The sequence below is a fragment of the Scyliorhinus torazame genome, chromosome 1 (assembly GCF_047496885.1).
Source record: "Scyliorhinus torazame isolate Kashiwa2021f chromosome 1, sScyTor2.1, whole genome shotgun sequence".
NCBI lineage: Eukaryota > Metazoa > Chordata > Chondrichthyes > Carcharhiniformes > Scyliorhinidae > Scyliorhinus > Scyliorhinus torazame.
In genome coordinates, this window is record NC_092707.1 from 137,429,742 (window position 1) to 137,447,088 (window position 17,347).

The 17,347-nt window shown below is 46.3% G+C and overlaps 1 protein-coding gene and 1 long non-coding RNA gene across 3 annotated transcripts; one reads left to right on the plus strand and one right to left on the minus strand.

The window, feature by feature from the left end:
- Nucleotides 1–6,940: 6,940 nt before the first annotated feature.
- znf593 (zinc finger protein 593) lies at nucleotides 6,941–12,824 on the minus strand. Of its 2 annotated transcripts, none has more exons than XM_072500895.1 (4): nucleotides 12,718–12,824; nucleotides 10,145–10,357; nucleotides 8,816–8,878; nucleotides 6,941–7,324 (listed from the first exon to the last, which is right to left on the minus strand). In XM_072500895.1, the coding sequence occupies exons 2-4, from the start codon at nucleotides 10,342–10,344 to the stop codon at nucleotides 7,195–7,197; spliced, it is 393 nt and encodes a 130-aa protein (XP_072356996.1). In that variant the 5' UTR covers nucleotides 10,345–10,357; nucleotides 12,718–12,824; the 3' UTR covers nucleotides 6,941–7,194. The 2 variants fall into 2 exon arrangements, with proteins under 2 accessions (XP_072356996.1, XP_072356995.1); XM_072500894.1 differs by having other exon boundaries at nucleotides 12,662–12,770.
- On the plus strand, nucleotides 12,728–17,347 carry LOC140413322 (uncharacterized). Its single transcript, XR_011942500.1, has 3 exons — nucleotides 12,728–12,877; nucleotides 13,763–13,877; nucleotides 14,012–17,347. It is a non-coding gene; the product is annotated as an uncharacterized lncRNA (long non-coding RNA).

Consider the following 17,347-nt stretch of genomic DNA (forward strand, 5'->3'; position numbering starts at 1 on the left):
ACGGGCTCCCCCAGTTGGGTCTGCGACACCCTTTGGGATAGGTCCGGACGACCGATAGTTGCAGCGAAAATTCAGGGACAGCCCATCGAGTTTCTCTGGGATACAGGAGGGTCCCGCACCACAATAAATTCCTCCATCCTGTTTCAAAAAGACACGTGGCCCATTACAGCCACCATCACCCTCAGCGGCTTTACAGGCCACTCACAGCAGGGACACATCACAGCCCCTGTACCCATTCAAATCGGTAACATTACCACCAAGCACCCCGTGGTTTTAGTTGACCTGCCCCACACAACAGAACACATTCTGGGAATCGACTTCATGAATTCCCACAACTTATCATTTGATCCAGTCAACCAGTGTGTCTGGAAAATGGCAAAGTCTGCAAGAGCCCCTGCAATGCTCAACATTGGAGAATACGCAAACAAAATTAGCGCAGTAGGCGAATTTTGGTTCAACCCGACCACGCTTAGTACGGACAAGCAGGTTAGGACAGTTCTGCAAAAGAACAGGACAGCATTCGCGACCCACAAGCACGACTGTGGACGGATGACTGGCTTCGTACAAATAACAGGACCTGACCCGAGACCCCAAAAGCAATACGGATTTCCCGAAGAGGCAGAGGGAGAAATCTCCAAGGTAATAGAAAGCTTATTAGAGCAGGGCGTACTTCGATCAGTAGCCTCCACTAATTATGCCCCGATTTGGCCAGTGAGAAAGTCCGATGGATCATGGCAACTGACCATCGATTACCGGGAACTCAACAAAATCACCCCCACAGCAGCCCCCACAGTAGCCACAAGTCCCGAGACCATGTTCAAGCAGGGACTCAATTCCCGATTCTTTACGGTTTTGGACGTCAGTAATGGATTCTGGTCCATTCCATTGGCAAAGGCGTGCCAGTACAAATTTGCCTTCACCTTTAAAGCACAGCAGTACACGTGGACATGCCTGCCACAAGGCTTCCACAACTCCCCCTCCATTTTCCACCGACAGCTGGCAAATGGTTTAGCCAAATTCTCTCGCCCCGAATGTCTGGTTCAGGACGTAGACGACCTACTACTGCAGACAGACACCAAGGAAGAGCACATCGAGCTTCTGTCCGAACTCCTGGAACTCTTACACTCAATCGGTTGTAAAGTCAACCCCAAAAAGGCCCAGATTTTGGAAGATAAGGTGATATATTTGGGAACAATTATCACACATGGTAAACGCGAGATTGAGCATAGAAGGATTGACTCGATTGCTAAATTGCCCCTTCCCCAGAATGTTTCAGCCCTCCGGTCGTTTTTAGGACTAGTTGGCTACTGCCGAAACCACATTGACGGTTTCGCCAGCAAGGCAGCGCCCCTCTCAGACCTCCTTAAGAAAGGAGCCCCCTGGGAATGGCTTCCGCAGCATACGGATGCTGTGGACTCTTTAAAACAGGCATTCATAGCAGCCCCCGCACTACAAGTTCCAGACCCGCTTTCCCCTTACGCCATAGAGGTAGCGACCACAGATTGCACCCTTTCAGCCGTGCTCCTCCAGGAACGGCACGACCAATTAAGGCCCGTAACTTACGCCTCCAGAATTTTAGATGCTGTGGAGCAGGGATTCTCAGCCTGTGAGAGGCACCTGCTTGCAGTATTTTGGGTAGTGCAGTATTTTTCATATATTACCGGACTGAACCCCATCACAATTCTCACCGAACACACCCCCACCCAACATTTACTGGACGGACGACTCCAGGACGGTACAGTAAGCCAGATTAGAGCAGCGAGATGGACCCTTCTCTTGCAGGGACGGGACATCACTGTTAAAAGGACAAAGACGCACATCTATTTAGCCGACAACTTACAGTACCCCGGAACCCCCCCCATGAATGTGAAATTATCTCTCAACACCACAACACAGGCCCCTTTATTGCTAAAACACCCCCCAGAAAGATAGGTAGTTCAACCCAGAGCCCCAAGCACACAGACACGTGTGAGCCCATAAAGATCTATGTGGATGGATCTTCCACAGTCTTGGATGGGAAGCGCATAACAGGTTGCGGTATCTATGTTGAGGACACGCAGGGACGCGCCCTAGAGGAAATATCGTTAAAACATCCAGGCCACTTAGGCGCAGAGCAGCAGAGCTCGCGGCCATCGCATATATAGTGGAACACCCAGATTCCTTCCCCAGCCCAGCAGACATATACTCGGACAGCCTCTATGTCTGCAACAGCCTTACGGAATTCCTGCCCGTGGAAAGCAAGAGGATTTGTTTCCGCAGACGGAAAAACCCTCCCTTCAGCCCCATTGCTCCGTCATATTTTACAGAGAGCCCAGAACAGGACCTTTGGGATAGTCAAGGTTCGTAGTCACCATCGTTCCTCCGCCCTTGGAAATGTAAAGGCCGACGCACTGGCCAAAGCAGGTTCCAGGCATGGATATTTTTGGACACCCCCCGAAAGCGCGCCAGTGAGTGCAGTTCAGGTCTCACAGACAAAGATCGAGGATCTAGTGGAGGCCTAGAAGCAGGACGGCAATTTCAGGGAGATTGTAAAAGGAAAATATCCAGCTCCCTATGAGAGGTTCAAAAATGCTCTGACCACACATGACGGTGTGGTGTTGAAAGACACCCTTTATGTGGTTCCTGAACAGGACAGGAATCAACTGATTTGTTTGTTCCATGACGGTCATGGACATCAGGGAATCGATCCCACTACAGCCCACCTCAGGCAGCTCTGCTGGTAGACGAGTTTAAAGGATGATGTAAACCACTACATCGAGAATTGTCTCATCTGTGCCCAGAATAATCCGGACAGATATGCCAAAAGGGCTCAACTCAGCCACACCCGACCCGTTAATGGCCCCTGGACTAACCTCCAGATTGATTTTATAGGACCATTGCCCCCTTGCAGGAATGGCTATAAATATGTACTTGTGGTAATTGACACATTTACGAAATGGGTGGAAGCATTCCCAGCCCGCACAAACACTGCAAAAACCACAGCCAAGATTTTGACCCACCACATCTTTACGAGATGGGGACTCCCCCGCAGCATTGAATCCGACCAAGGTTCCCATTTTACGGGACGGGTCATGCAGAACGTCCTCACGACATTTGGCATCACCCAAAAATTCCACATAGCAACCCACCCACAGTCGAGTGGTATCGTGGAGCGCATGAATCGGACCCTAAAATCCACCCTCAGAAAAATGGTCCAGCAAAACAACACCACTTGGGACTCAGTCCTCCCTTTTGCGCTGATGTTTTTGCGTAATACAATTTCTACTTCCACAGGTTACACCCCACACACTCTCATGACCGGATGCCCCATGAAAGGCACAGAATATTTGTTAGGTTTAGACTTGACCAGCCCCGAGGTGACGGCCCTCACACACGAGAAAGCAGTAGAGCAATTAGTTGGAAATGTTAAAACGGCTCAGCTAGCAGCCGCAGTAAAATTGGGCACCAGAAAGAAACAGAGCAAGGCTTGTTTCGACAAGACAGTGCATGCGACTGAGTACAGTATAGGACAGCAAGTTATGCTCTCCGTATATAACCCCAACACATTCCTGTCCCCAAAATACTCGGGTCCGTACTCCATTGCGGACAAAGTAAGCCCTTCCGTATATAAAATAAAGTATCCCAACGGTAAGACTGCATGGTTCCATATCAACCAGCTGAAGGCATATGGAACACAGTCTAACCATGCACACCACGTCATGCTCGACGCAGCACACCACGCCCACAGCCAACGTAACCCTACCATCCCCCAACACGTCCAGCCCAGCCACGGACTCAACCTCGACTCCACCCCCGAAATATACACTCCGCCCTGGAACGCCCACAGACTGCAGCAGCAGAGACAGCGACTGTGACTCGGACGATAACCACAGCACGCATCCCTACTATCCCCATGCAACAGGACCCACACCTAGCGATTCCGGCAACTATCAGAGTGATCCCGTCATGATCACTTTCCTAAATAAACCCCACCACCGACCACCGAACTACACTGATGACCTCGATTCTGTCCCACACACCTAGACACCAACTATTGGCACTGAGATAACTCGTTCCGACTCGTCCGCAATGACGAGAGCAACCCCACCTCACACCATGCAGCCCTTTCAGCCCTGATACACTCAAGAGTTTGGCACCTGGGAGAAGATGACGACCTTGGGTCAGACTCCCAAACCGAGAACCCCTTTGCGACCCTGTTCGCAACCGAGAACTGAGGTGTCCAGATGATGTTTTAAAAGGAACCGCTTGGGAGAAGTGGTGTCCTTTCTGATGGAACCTGCAGCATGTTTTATGTTGTTTGTCGTGTTTTGTTAAATGTTGTATGTCAGACAGGAATTTATTTTTTCACAGCCCCACGCCTTTTCCGCCGAAACCTCTGAGGACTTGCCCGCAGAGACTCGCTATTGGCCAGACACTAGTTCAGAGGAACTAGCTCGTCTGCAGAGACTTGTTAAGGTACCAGATGCCCATTCGCAACTGCCCTTCTGGTTCAAGGGAAAGAACCACTACGGCAGCCCCACCACGATGACTACATTTCTTGCTCGTTCTTGTTGGTTGCTCAGGCAGTGGAGAAACGGCTTGAGACCCGCCCTGCCTGGGAACCCCCCTCTGGTCAACTACGCTCGGGTAGGGGAGACACGGCATTGGTAGCCGTCCTACCCAGGGACTCCATCCAACTCTTACCCGTCGCGGCCCATACGCACCTCATTTTGGAAATTTTAGTTCAAAAGTTTTGTTTTGTTTCAGGTAACCCTTAGGTTGCCAACCACATGCTATTTACATCCTGAAATCATTTGGATGGTAAATTGCAGTCTGCGAGACGGCTCGCACTGGTTCATTATTTGGAAGTGTGTCTTGTCCTAAAATTCGGTTTTTGAAAAAAAAAAAGAGTGAGTCACACCCAGTGACCAATTATAAAGGGAGTAATTGGCACTAAAGGACAGACAATCGTACGAGATGTTAAACCAAGATAGTTACAGACACTATGTTTGTTTCCACAGAACTCCAGAACCGGAGAAGAAGAGCCATGAGGACTTCCTCCACATGAATCAGCAGCATACTAATGGACATTTGGTTGCGAGTGAACGCGAACCCCATGACTTCAAGCCCCCCCAGCCGTTAATGTTTCACTTCCCCGCAGTACCCAGAGCCCAGTCACCAGCGACACCACGCCACCTTGGTGTGCCAGGTTTATAACCTGGTACTCTGTCATATGTAAAAAAAACCTTACTAGTATTGGCGATACTCTGCTGCATAGTGCAGACTATGCGTCTAAGGAAATGGAGGAGAGCCTACCGTGCTCAAAACCCCGGTATATAGGATCAGATCCCCTATTTTCGGATACGACCAGACCCCCGACCCCCGCGATCTATAAAGAGCATTCCTTTGCGGTTTTATTGTAAATAAAGAAATGTAAAGAACTGTTCATGAGCAAATTGTACGATCCTGAGCTTGACTGCCAAGCCAGGAAAAATGTGTATAAACTATGATTTTGTTTGTATGGTTGAGGAAGTTAGAATAATGAAATGTTTAAGTGAGTGTAGTGTGTTAAGAATAGTTAGAGGTTCCCATTTCTATTGTTTCATAATGCATGTCCCTGTTTGACATAGCGCCCCTCAGAATTGTCAGTTAAAATTGTTTGCATAGTTATGGTCAGTGTAGAGGCCTTGAAAGAAGTGCCCCCCAGGTCAGGGAATGGAAAGCAACATAGTTATGTGATCCTTCACGCTTCCCGTTAGGATCACAAGGAGGGAATGTAGCCACCTAAAGTGGCCAACTCCCGATTTAAAATGGCGAACGGCAAAGGCTGATGGGAAAGTCAGCCAACAAGACAGAACCCAGCGGCTGCAGGTTTGCTGTGTATTTACCTCTGCAAAAAAACAGACATCGATACCAGCGACCATCAGCATAACAAAACAAACAGCCATCTGCATACTTATGAGCAATCCCCGGGAACAATAAGTAACATTTTGACACACAAAGCAAAGCCAGACTCCTTGGCGCCAGCAGGAGCCAAAACAAAGGAGGTGAACAAGCACCTCAAGACCGCCCATCGATCAGGGAACGGCTCCAGTATTGGAGAAAATCGAACCAAGCAATTGGGACAAAGTCCAATCACTTGGGATCAGGTACTGGGTCCGCCCCGACAGGTGGGAAGCCCCTGGGGGCTATAAGAGTTGAGTCCCAAGTTCAAACCGCTCTCTCTTCACCGCTCTCTTCTCCCTGCCCGGGTCACCCAGCAAAAGGAACCAACATTGACCGTGACCGGTGCAGTGACTCCAGTGATCATTGAAATCCTAAGTCTTAATTCAACGCTCGCTACGGGATAGGCGCTCCGAGCTACCAATCCGTACCAACTTCCAATCCCGCAGGCTCAGAACCCGAACGAAAGGCCATTTGTTCCCCTGACCTGGTGGGCCAGTCCGAAGCGAAGTATAGGCCTGTTAGTTGTAGGAGTAGCTTAGACGTAGAATTTATGCATGAGTATCGATTGCTGTGTATAATAAATGTGCTTTGATTTGAATCTTATTAATCGGTGTATTGAGTTATTGATCATTACTTGAACTTGAACCTCGTAGCGGTATCATTAAGATACCTGGCGACTCGAGAGCAAAGGTTATAAAACAGAGCAATTGAACCAACCAAAAGTTAGCAACAGCATTAACCCCTTGTTCAAAGTTAAGTATAGGCCTGTTAGTTGTAGAAGGAGCTTAGACGTAGAATTTGTGCATGAGTAACGATTACTGTGTATAATAAATGTGTTTTGATTTAAATCTTACTAATCAGTGTATTGGATTATTGATCATTACTCCGACTTGAACCTCGTGGCGGTATCATAAAGATACCTGGCGACTCGAGAGCAAAGGTAATAAAACAGAGCAATTGAACCAAGAACAAAATTAGCAACAGCGTCCAGCAATTTAAAGATCAAAATACACCATTTAGTTTCTCATTGGAATTTCTTTATTTTTGTGAGCAGTTTTCACAGCCCATACAGAAGGTACAATACAATCCTATCAAAGGATAAAGTTGCCAGCTTTTTTTACAGACATAATGCTGATATTTCAGATGATCGGTTGAATCAGTCGGATCAAAACCAGGAAGTTGAGATTGTAAAAAATATACAAACTCTGAATAATATTAAAAGAGCTTTTTTTTTTGGAATAAGGGACAATCTTTGAGAAGATCAAATTACTATATTTTCATTTCTTCCTCAATGGTCTGTGTCTCAACTTTGACTTTCTTTGCTGGTATATAAGAGCCCATTCCTGCTGCTCGTTCCGCTTCTGCCTGAGTGTACGGCTCTTCACTCAGCTGTTTTAGTCTAGAAAATACACAAAGCCAAAAGCACCAGTATGAGAATTCAACGGTTGATTTAATTGAGCAATGATCATGGGATGGCAAATTTCTCCTGTTCAATTAATGGGCCCATTTCTTCCAGTTCAGATATTAGGTTCAACATCTTAAACTGATACAGGCTCGCCCAAGCGTGCAGCGAGTTTAGCCAGTGAATAACAGATACGGACCAGATCTGTACTCAGACACAACAGGCCTCAGAAGAACCTGGCTTTGGGAAAGGAAAACTGGTCCATTACTGATCACTAACTGGCAATGTCTGTTAAAAGTGTTCATCAGTGGGGCGGCACGGTGGCGCAGTGGCTAGCACTGCTGCCTTACAGCACAGAGGACCTGGGTTTGATCCCAGCCCCGGGTCACTGTCTGCGTGGAGTTTGCACATTTTCCTAGTGTCTGCGTGAGTCTCACCCCCACAACCCAAAGTTATACAGGCTAGATGGATTGGCCACGCTAAATTGCCCCTTAATTGTAAAAAAAACATTGGGTACTCAAATTTATTTTTTAAAAGTGTACATCAGAAAAGAATAAAATCAGTGTGATTTGTAGCCCCAAAGAGTTCAATAGCATGCCAACACTCATGGTCAAGGCACCTTTGAATAGGCATTAAAGGGGATTGCATAATTGGCTCATGCCCCTCCCCCACAACACTTCAGTGGTGGGGGCATGAGAGAAGACGGAGGAATGAGTGAATCGGGGGGTCTGACTCATAAAAACCAGCCACTGACTTGATGAAAAGTGCACTTGCGTAGTCAATGCGTCAGGAGGTCTTATGGTACACGAAGTAGGATCCCTGGCTCTGAGCCAGCAGCTCTGGATTCACATCCCATCTCAGGACTTGATGGCCAAGGAAAGTACATTCATAATGCAACCAAACTACCTCAAAATCTTTCTAACACACACCTATGGTGCTACGTTTGGGACTGATTCCTCATCAGCCTGGTAATGGAAAGAACATTATAGCCTCTACCACCACTGGCCATAGCTCTAGACAACATGCATGTAAAGTACACGTTGCCTCAGCCACTCAAATTCCCCGAGTGATCTGTAACTCACGTGTGTATGTGTGTGTGTGTGTGGTGGTGGGGGTGTAGATAGAAGAAGATTTGAGTAGTGAGAGACACCTATAGTCATGGCTACAGAAAGATTCAGCCAGTCTATAATTTCCACCCAATTTACATAACTTGCCACATTTTACAATGCAGCTTTATACATCAAGAATGGTTACTTGTAACCTTGGTACTTTGTCCATCAGTATTTGTCACTGACTAAATTAAGTATCCTCGATTGTGCGGATTTAACACAGTGGCTCCATCTCAATAATGAAACAGCCTTCTTTTTGGCACATGCTAAATAATACACATGTAGGTTTCCTAAAGATGTATAGAATATTTTTACGATTCATAACATCGATCTTTAGAATTATGCAGCATCAATTAGTCCTGGATTAATTTAAGAATACCTTCGCTTGTGAACTTTTGTTTTAAAGTGCTCTTTGAGACTCCGCTGATCAATGAAGTACCGCCTGCAAATGAAGCAAAAGAAAAAAAAGTGACTAAACAGTAAAGGAAGTACTGCAAACCTCTGTGGCCGCCTGTCAAACCATATTCAAGCTTAAATTCATGCAAGTGACGTGAGCGTTTCTCGCAAGGCCAGTGTTTATTGCCCGTCCATAATTGCTCGCGAGAAGGTGACAGTGAGTTCCCTCCTTGAATATAGCAAAGGGGTTGTTAACCATTTCAGAGGACAGTTAGAAGTCAACCACATGTTTGTGGCTGGTCGCAAACAGGTCAGCGGTACAAGGCGGCGGGCGGCTCACCATCACATTCTCCAGGGCAATTGGGAACAGGTTACAAATGTTGACCTTCCCAGCAAACCACACATTCCATGAAAGAATTTTTGAAAATTGAATTCTGAAAATTTTTGTAAATGACCCTTGGTAATCATACTTGGTCTATAACAGATGTAGAATTTTAGGCGGAACACCCTCAATTCATCAGTATACCCACCCCCGGTGGCTACTTGTCCTCGCACAGTCCCTCCCTTTTGTAAATTCAGCCCAGATAAAGAGCTGCTGAGGCTCCTGAGCGCAACTCATCTGTGGTGGCAAAGGCGTGCGACATTCAATTAAATACCAACAGGCGATAAATGATACGCTCCTTATGAGGCAGGCATTGTCAGACTCGGGGGCGCAACTGGGTCGCGGGCGGGTGTCGGGAGGGTCGCGGAGCCGTCCATCGCGGCGCTCCCGATCGCGCATTCTGCAGGCAACAAAATGGACGCAAACATGGAAAACAAATGCGGCCGCACTGCGCATGCATGCCAGATCATGGCACGCTTGCGCAAAACTATGTGCATGCGCGCCGATGATCAGGCACGCATGCGCAGTGCGGCCGTCTTTTTTTTTTTTTAAAACGGTTGCAGCTTTTCGTTTTGTAAGTTGAGGGGGTTTTATTCATTTAATTTTTTTTTACAAGTTTGGGGGGGTTTTATTTGATAAAAGTTTACAGGCAAAAAATGCAGAACTTTGGACAGATGGAGACTCCATATTTTCCGACGCCGGAAGGCCTCACCTTCATCCAACAGTTCCATTGGAGGAGCGTATACGAGGGCCAAAGGGACCCAAAACCATTTCCTCCATTTTTGTCAGCAGCAAACAAGGTAAGAGAAAATGGTGGGTCGCGCAGGCCGGCCTGTTGGTAAAAATGAATCCCCGGAAAAAAAGTTTGACGAACACTGTTCTGTGAAATAATATTTGATCCAAAACATAGGGAACACATTGTTCACTTACGCACAGTGCAAGCAATAGAATTGTGCACTTCCAATGGCGTCGTAATCTACTTCCTGGTGTAATAATTTGTCTGCATTTTCAGGTTTCATATCTTCATGAATCTGATCTAAATCTTTTGTTCGCCTTTTCGTTTTCCATTGCTTTGATACACTTTTCTTTTTGTCACTATTGTGATTTCCTATCTTCTTCGAGCGAGTCATTTCCACCAATGACCTTGGAACAAAAGTCAACAGAAATAGCCTATTTGAATTTTGTTTCCACCACTGTCTCAAATAGAACACCCACATCCTTACAATCACAAAAATTGCTGGAAAACTCAGTTCTGGTGGCATCTGTGTAGAGAGAAACAGAGTTAACATTGACTCTTTTTCTGGACTTTGGATTCTGAGGAAGAGTTATATTGCGCTTGAAACATTAAGTCTGTTTCTCTCTTCACAGATTGTCAGGCCTGCTGTGTTTTTCCAGCACTTCTGTTTTGATTTCAGATCTTCAGTATCTTGCTTTTATTTCTGTACATTCACGGTTTAAAAGAAAATGCAAAAATTCCCACGTCTTTTCTGCAAAAGCATAAATTCATACTTTTTAGTTGTCAACTCACAGACCAATATTCTGACGCTGAATTTAACAATTGACCTGTCTTTGTGACCTCAGTTAATAATTTGAGGATTAGCAAGAAAAGTTAAATAGTTACTTTCTCGGGCTGTTTAGCACAGGGCTAAATCGCTGGCTTTGAAAGCAGACCAAGGCAGGCCAGCAGCACGGTTCAATTCCCGTAACAGCCTCCCCGAACAGGCGACTAGGGGCTTTTCACAGTAACTTGAAGTCTACTTGTGACAGTAAGCGATTTTCATTTCATTTCATTTCTAGCCTTTAATATTTAAAGTTTCTCATTGTGTTCTAAGAGTTTTAAACCCAGAGGAGTTTTGGAGGAAGATGGCAGCGCAGTAGCAATCCCGAGACGTAGGCTAATGATCTGAGTTCAAACCCCATCACAGTAGCAGATAAGAGTTTAAATCCAGTTCATAAAATCTGGAATTGAAAGCTAGTCTCAGCAATTGTGACCATGAAATGGTTGACTGAAAGCCCACCTGGTTCACTAGTGCCCTTTAAGGAAGGAAATCTGCCGTCCTTACCTGGTACGGCCTACATGTGACTCCAAACCCACAGCAGTGACTCTTAATTGCCCACCGAAATGGCTGGGCAAGCCACTCAGTTCAAGGGCTATTAGGTATGAGCACCAAATGCTGGCCCAACTACCAACACCCACATTTCACAAAATAGCAATTAAAAATTTTTTCATAGCGATTTGGAACATGGATCAAATGATGAACGATGGTCCAACAAACCAAATTTAGGCCCATAGAATCTCTACAATGCAGAAGGAGGCCATCGGGTCTGCACCAACCCTCTGACAGAGCACCCTACCTAGGTCCACCCCACCTAATATGCACATCTTTGGACTATGTGAGGAAACTGAAGCACCCGGAGGAAACATACACAGACACCCAGGGAGAAAGTGCAAACTCCTCAGACAGTCATCCAAGGTCAGAATCGAACCCAGGTCCTGGCATCAAGGCAGCAGTGCTAACCATTATGCCACCTAAAGTCGGTTGCATCCCCTCCCCTCCCCCAGTACCCAATTATTTTTTTTCAAATTAAGGCACAATTTAGCATGGCCAAGCCACCTAACCTGCACATCTTTGGGTTGCGGGGGTGAAACCCACGCAGACATGGGGAGAATGTGCAAACTCCACAGTCAGTGACCCAGGGCCAGGATTCGAACCAGAGTATCAGCGCCGCAGTCCCAGTGCTAACCACTGCACCACACTTGCAAATCTCGATCTTGAAACCTTCGAACAGCCATAGGCTGGACCACTTGCTGCAAGTTCCCTCCGGGTGCTCCAGTTTCCTCCCACTTCTCCCGAAAGATGTGCTGTTCGGTAATTTAGACATTCTGAATTCTCCCTCAGTGTACCCGAACAGGCGCCGGAATGTGGCGACTAGGGGCTTTTCACAGTAACTTCATTAATTGCAATGTTAATGTAAGCCTACTTGTGACAATAAAGGTTATTTTAAAAAAAAGTCTATCTTACATGGTGAGGTAGTTTTAAACATGGCAACCATGCTTCAGATTGCCAAACCACAGTGGTAAAGGCAGAAAATGTCAAGTAAATGTTTCACAGCATGGCGGCACAGTGGTTAGCACTGCTGGCTCACTGCACCGAGGTCCCGGGTTCAATCCCCGCCCCGGGTCACTGTCCGAGTAGAGTTTGCACATTCTCCCCGTGTTTGCGTGGGTCTCACCCCCAACGCCCAAAGGTGTGCGGGGTAGGTGGGTTGACCACGCTAAATTGCATCTTAATTGGAAAAAATATAATTGGATACTTAACAAATTAAAATGTTTCACAGTAACGAGGGTGAGGAGTCAATGTGCCGCCTCCCATAGCCGAATTGCCTTCCAGGCTGACGCGAGGGCAGGGAAAGGTGCGGAGGAACGGAATGCGACCCGATACTTACCTATTCTCTTGCCGCCGCTAGCACTCGGTTCCCAACCGGCGGACCCCACTACTCACCCTGAGCCTCGCAGCCACCTGCCCGGAAACACGAGAACCGCTTCCGGGTCGGCTGCTGCAAGTTCGCAGGGACACCGAACGTCACGTGCCGCCCCCGGAATGTTGCAATTCCATCAAACCAAAGCTCAGATAACCCCTTCAATGAGAGGACGACAACGAGGCAAGTGAACCCTTTCCTATTAATTGCTGTTCTGCAAAGTTTCCGACTCAGGATTTTTTCTTTAGTTTCAGTGAACTATCTTTCTGCAAAATGTTCTACTTGCATTTGTATAGCGCCTTCACGGCCACTAACCCTCCCAAAGGGCTTTACAGCCTAAGATTTTAAAGTGTGGTCACTGTTGTGGGGAATACGGCTGCTGGTTTATCCACATTATGCACCCACAAACAGCAATGTGAAAATGATCAGATAATCCCCTTTAATGTGTCATGTTGATTGAGCTATGAATATTAGTCAGGGCACGGGGGAACACTACTACTGTTCTCAGACATTGTGCTCTAGTAACCTGAGAGACAGGTGGCTCTTCTGGGTTTAGCATCTTATTCAAAAGGTGGCACTTACAACAGTGCAACAAGTCCTGCAGTGGAACTTGAACCCTCAACGGGTTTGGTATGGTAGCACAATTGTTAGCACTGTTGCTTCACAACACCAGGGTACCAGGTTTGATTCCCGGCTCGGGGTACTGTTTGTGTGGAATTTGCACGTTTTCCCCATGTTTCCCCGTGTTTGCGTGGGTTTCCTCCGGGTGCTCCAGTTTCCTCCCACAAGTCCCGAAAGACGTGCCTGTTGGGTGAATTGGACATTCTGAATTCTCCCTCAGTGTACCTGAACAAGGGCCAGAGTGTGGTGACTAGGGGCTTTTCACAGTAACTTCACTGCAGTGTTAATGTAAGCCTATTTGTGACAATAATAAAGATTATTATTATTAACCTTCTGCCACAGAAGTGCATGTCAATGCTACTAACTGAAACACTTTTTTAAAAAGCATTAAAAAAAATCTTTTTAAAAATATGTTGTAATTGCAGCTCATGCAATTTTGTTTTTCAGCGATCACCCTGTATGAATGGAAAATATGACCTTTGTATCTCCTTTATTTCCTTCTTCCAAAGAAATCCTACACATGAATTGGATTTACGTTTGTCTCCCTCCCTGGCAGATATAGGTACTGTGTGTGAACACAAAGTGTTGCTTTTGGTTATGAACGCATCCATCAATCTTTTTCATGATGGTTGTAACAAAACAAGTTTGTTCAGGATCAGCTCCAGTCTCCGATTATGTTGTGTTCTTGTGTTTCAGGTGGCTCATTACACTCCCTAGTGACAATTTCTGAAATGGCCAATACCTTTTAAGTTTCTGGTGGAGATTGTCATATTATAGACATCTTTAATAATCAAAGAGTGCAGATTTTTCACGTTTTAAACAAAGGTGTTGCGCTGAAACTTGTAGTTCTCAAGCACAATTTCCAGGGATGTTTCAAAGAGTCTGGTGGAAGTTAAATAATTCAAATGTATATAATGTAGATGAACTGATACAAAATGTAACACAATTAATATTCAATGCGATCAATTGTCTTGATGATTTTTTTGTGTCATACGAACACAAGAATTAGGAGCCACTCGGCCCCTCGAACTTGCTCCTCCATTCAATAAGATCTTGGCAGATCAGACTGCAATATCAACTCCACTTTCCGGTCTACCCCCCAATAACCTTTCACCCCTTTGTTAATCAAGAGTTCATCCACCTCTACCTTAAAATATGCAAGGACTCTGCTTTCACTGACTTTTGAGGAAGAGATGTTCCAACACGACCGTCTGGGAGAAAAAAATTATCCTCAGCTCTGTCTTAAATGCACAACCCTTATTTTTAAACAGTGACCCCCAGTTCCAGATTTTCCCACAAGAGGAAACATCCTCTCCACACTCACCTTGTCAATAGCCCGCAGGATCTTAAAGGTTTCAATCAAGTCACCTCTTACTCTTCTAAACTCCAGTGGATACATCCCTAACATATCCATCCATTCTTTATAAGACAACCCGCCCATTCCAGGTATTAATCTGGTAGATCTTCTCTGGACTGCTTCCAACACATTTACATCCTTAAATAAGGAGACCAATACTGTATTCAGAACTCCAGATGTGGACCAGAATTCTCTAGGCGTTAGGGTTCTCTGTTCCCGCCGGCAGTGCACCCCTGCCCTTGGGTTTGCCGGCAGTGTGGGGTGTCTTCAATGGGAAGTCACATTGACTAGCAGCGGGAACAGAGAATCCCACTGCCAGCGAACGGCACGCTGCTGAGAAACATGTGGCTGTGGGACTGGAGAATCCAGCCCGTGGTCTCATCAATGCTCTGTATAATTGAAGCATACATAACCTCCCTACTTTTATATTGAATTCCCCTTGCAATAAAGGCTAACATCCTATTGGCTTTCCTGATTACTTGTAGTATCTGCGAACTAACTTTCGCAATTTATGCACAAGGACAGCCAGATATTTCTGCATCTTAGAACTTTCTCTCAACATTTAGATAACCTGCTTCTTTTTTATTCGTCCTGCCAAAGTGGACAATTTTACATTTCCTTCTTTCAGTGGGAGCACTTCTGCCCCTAAATACCACGCCAAAGTCTTCACATAATGGAGACTGGTACTTCAGTGCAATATTGAGGAAGTGCTGTACATCAGAGGAATTCTGTAATGCTCTCTGGTGGATATGGAAGATACCATTACACCATTTGTAAATATACTACTCAATATATTGATTCCGTGGTTCCTACATTACACTGATAATTACATTTCAGAGGTGCTTGTTTGGCTGTAAAGTCCTTTGGAGCATCCTCAGGTCATAGTAGCTACTATATGAGGTGGCACGGTGGTTAGCACTGCTGCCTCACAGCTCCAGGGACCAGGGTTCAATTCCGGCATTTGCACTTTCTCCCCGTGTGTCTACATGGGATTCCTCCGGGTGCTCCAGTTTCCGCCCACAGTCCAGATGTGCAGGTTAGGTGGATTGGCAATGCTAAATTGCCCTTAGTGTCCAAAAAGGTTAGGTGGGGTTATGGGGATAGGGTGGAGGTGTGGGCTTAAGTAGGGTGCTCTTTCCAACCCCCCCCCCCCCCCCCCCCCCCCCAATACCAGGTTATAAGAACAAACCAAAAATTTGGAATTCTGCAACAAGTAACTCACTTCTTGAATCCGCAAAGCCTATTCCCCATCTATCAGGCACAAGTCAGGGGTGTGATGAAATACTGTCCATTTGCCTGGACACGTGCACTTCCAACAACACACAAGCTGTACATTGTCTAGGACAAAGCAACCCACTTGATGGGCACCCCCATCCATGATTCCCTCCAATTCACACATGATCCTGACTTGGAACTAGATTACCACTCCTTCACTATACCTCAATCAAAATCCTGTAACTCGCTTCCTAATAGCACCATGCGTGTACCAACACCACATGGACAGCAGCAATTCATGATGGGGGCTCACCACCACCTTCTAAAGGGCAATAAGGGATGGGTAATAACGTTGGCTTAGCCATTAATGGCCACATCCTATAAGAGAATGAATGGTTAAACCTGGCATACTAAGGGCATCACGGTGGCGCAGTGGGTTAGCACTGCTGCCTCACGGCACAGCGAGGTCCCAGGTTCGATCCCAGCTCTGGGTCACTGTCCGTGTGGAGTTTGCACATTCTCCCCATGTTTGCGTGGGTTTCGCCCCCACAATCCAAAGATGTGCAGGTGAGGTGGATTGGCCACGCTAAATTGCCCCTTAATTGGAAAAAAATGAAGTGGATACTCTTAAAAAAAAATTTTTTAAACCTGGCACACTAGATGTTGGGTGCAGGCTCTGCTGCCGCCCACTAATCTGGAGCAACATCAGGATGATGCCATTAATTGGGTGTTAATTGCCCACTGAAGGGCCTCAATTGGGTCACAGGTGGGCCAACTGCCTAACACTTCCCCTACCACCTGTAAAATTATGGCAGGGGCCTGCCAGCACTGGGCATATCACTTAAGCACAGGTCCACCTACCCGTTTTCCCACATGTGGATGATACATAAAATTCAGCTCAGTATCTTAGACATGTGGCACATGTGTAAATGTCTGCGTTTAACTCTTGATTGGCCAGCAGCTCTATGAGGTGGGACTTCCTCCAGGACAAGGTCTCATGGTTGTCCCACTAAAATTAAAGTGGGCGAGCCAGCCAAGTAGACTGGGCTCACCCCTAACATTTACACTGGGTGCAGGTAGCCTACACTCAGCGTAAAATCCAGCCCATTATAACCAGCTCTGCCCCTAAGTTACAACAGGAGAAGGCCATTCAGCCCCTCAAGCCTGTTCCACCATTCAAGATCATGGCTGATTTGTGACCTAACTCCATCGATCCACCTTTGCCCTGTATCACCCACTACCTTTCCTCAAAAAAAACCTATCAGTTTCTGTAATGACTTAGGCCGGGCCTTTGAGATTGGCCAATTGGAATATGAGTTCCCTGATTAGTGGCCCCATCAGGGAACCCCTTTCTCTGTATATAACAGGGAGTGTCAGATCCTCTGAAAATCCAATGTAGACAGCAGACTGAATGCATCTGGTTGTTTGTTTTGTAAATAAAAGGAATTCTGGTGAAGGTA

Bases quoted from the DNA above. Each gene is read 5' to 3' on its own strand.
- znf593 (XM_072500895.1), bottom strand. From the start codon at position 10,344: ATGACTCGCTCGAAGAAGATAGGAAATCACAATAGTGACAAAAAGAAA. The intron at 8,879-10,144 runs GTAAGTGAACAA...CTTCATTTGCAG, and splicing joins TTCTATTGCTTGCACTGTGC to GCGGTACTTCATTGATCAGC. The intron at 7,325-8,815 runs GTATTCTTAAAT...TGTATTTTCTAG, and splicing joins ACAAAAGTTCACAAGCGAAG to ACTAAAACAGCTGAGTGAAG.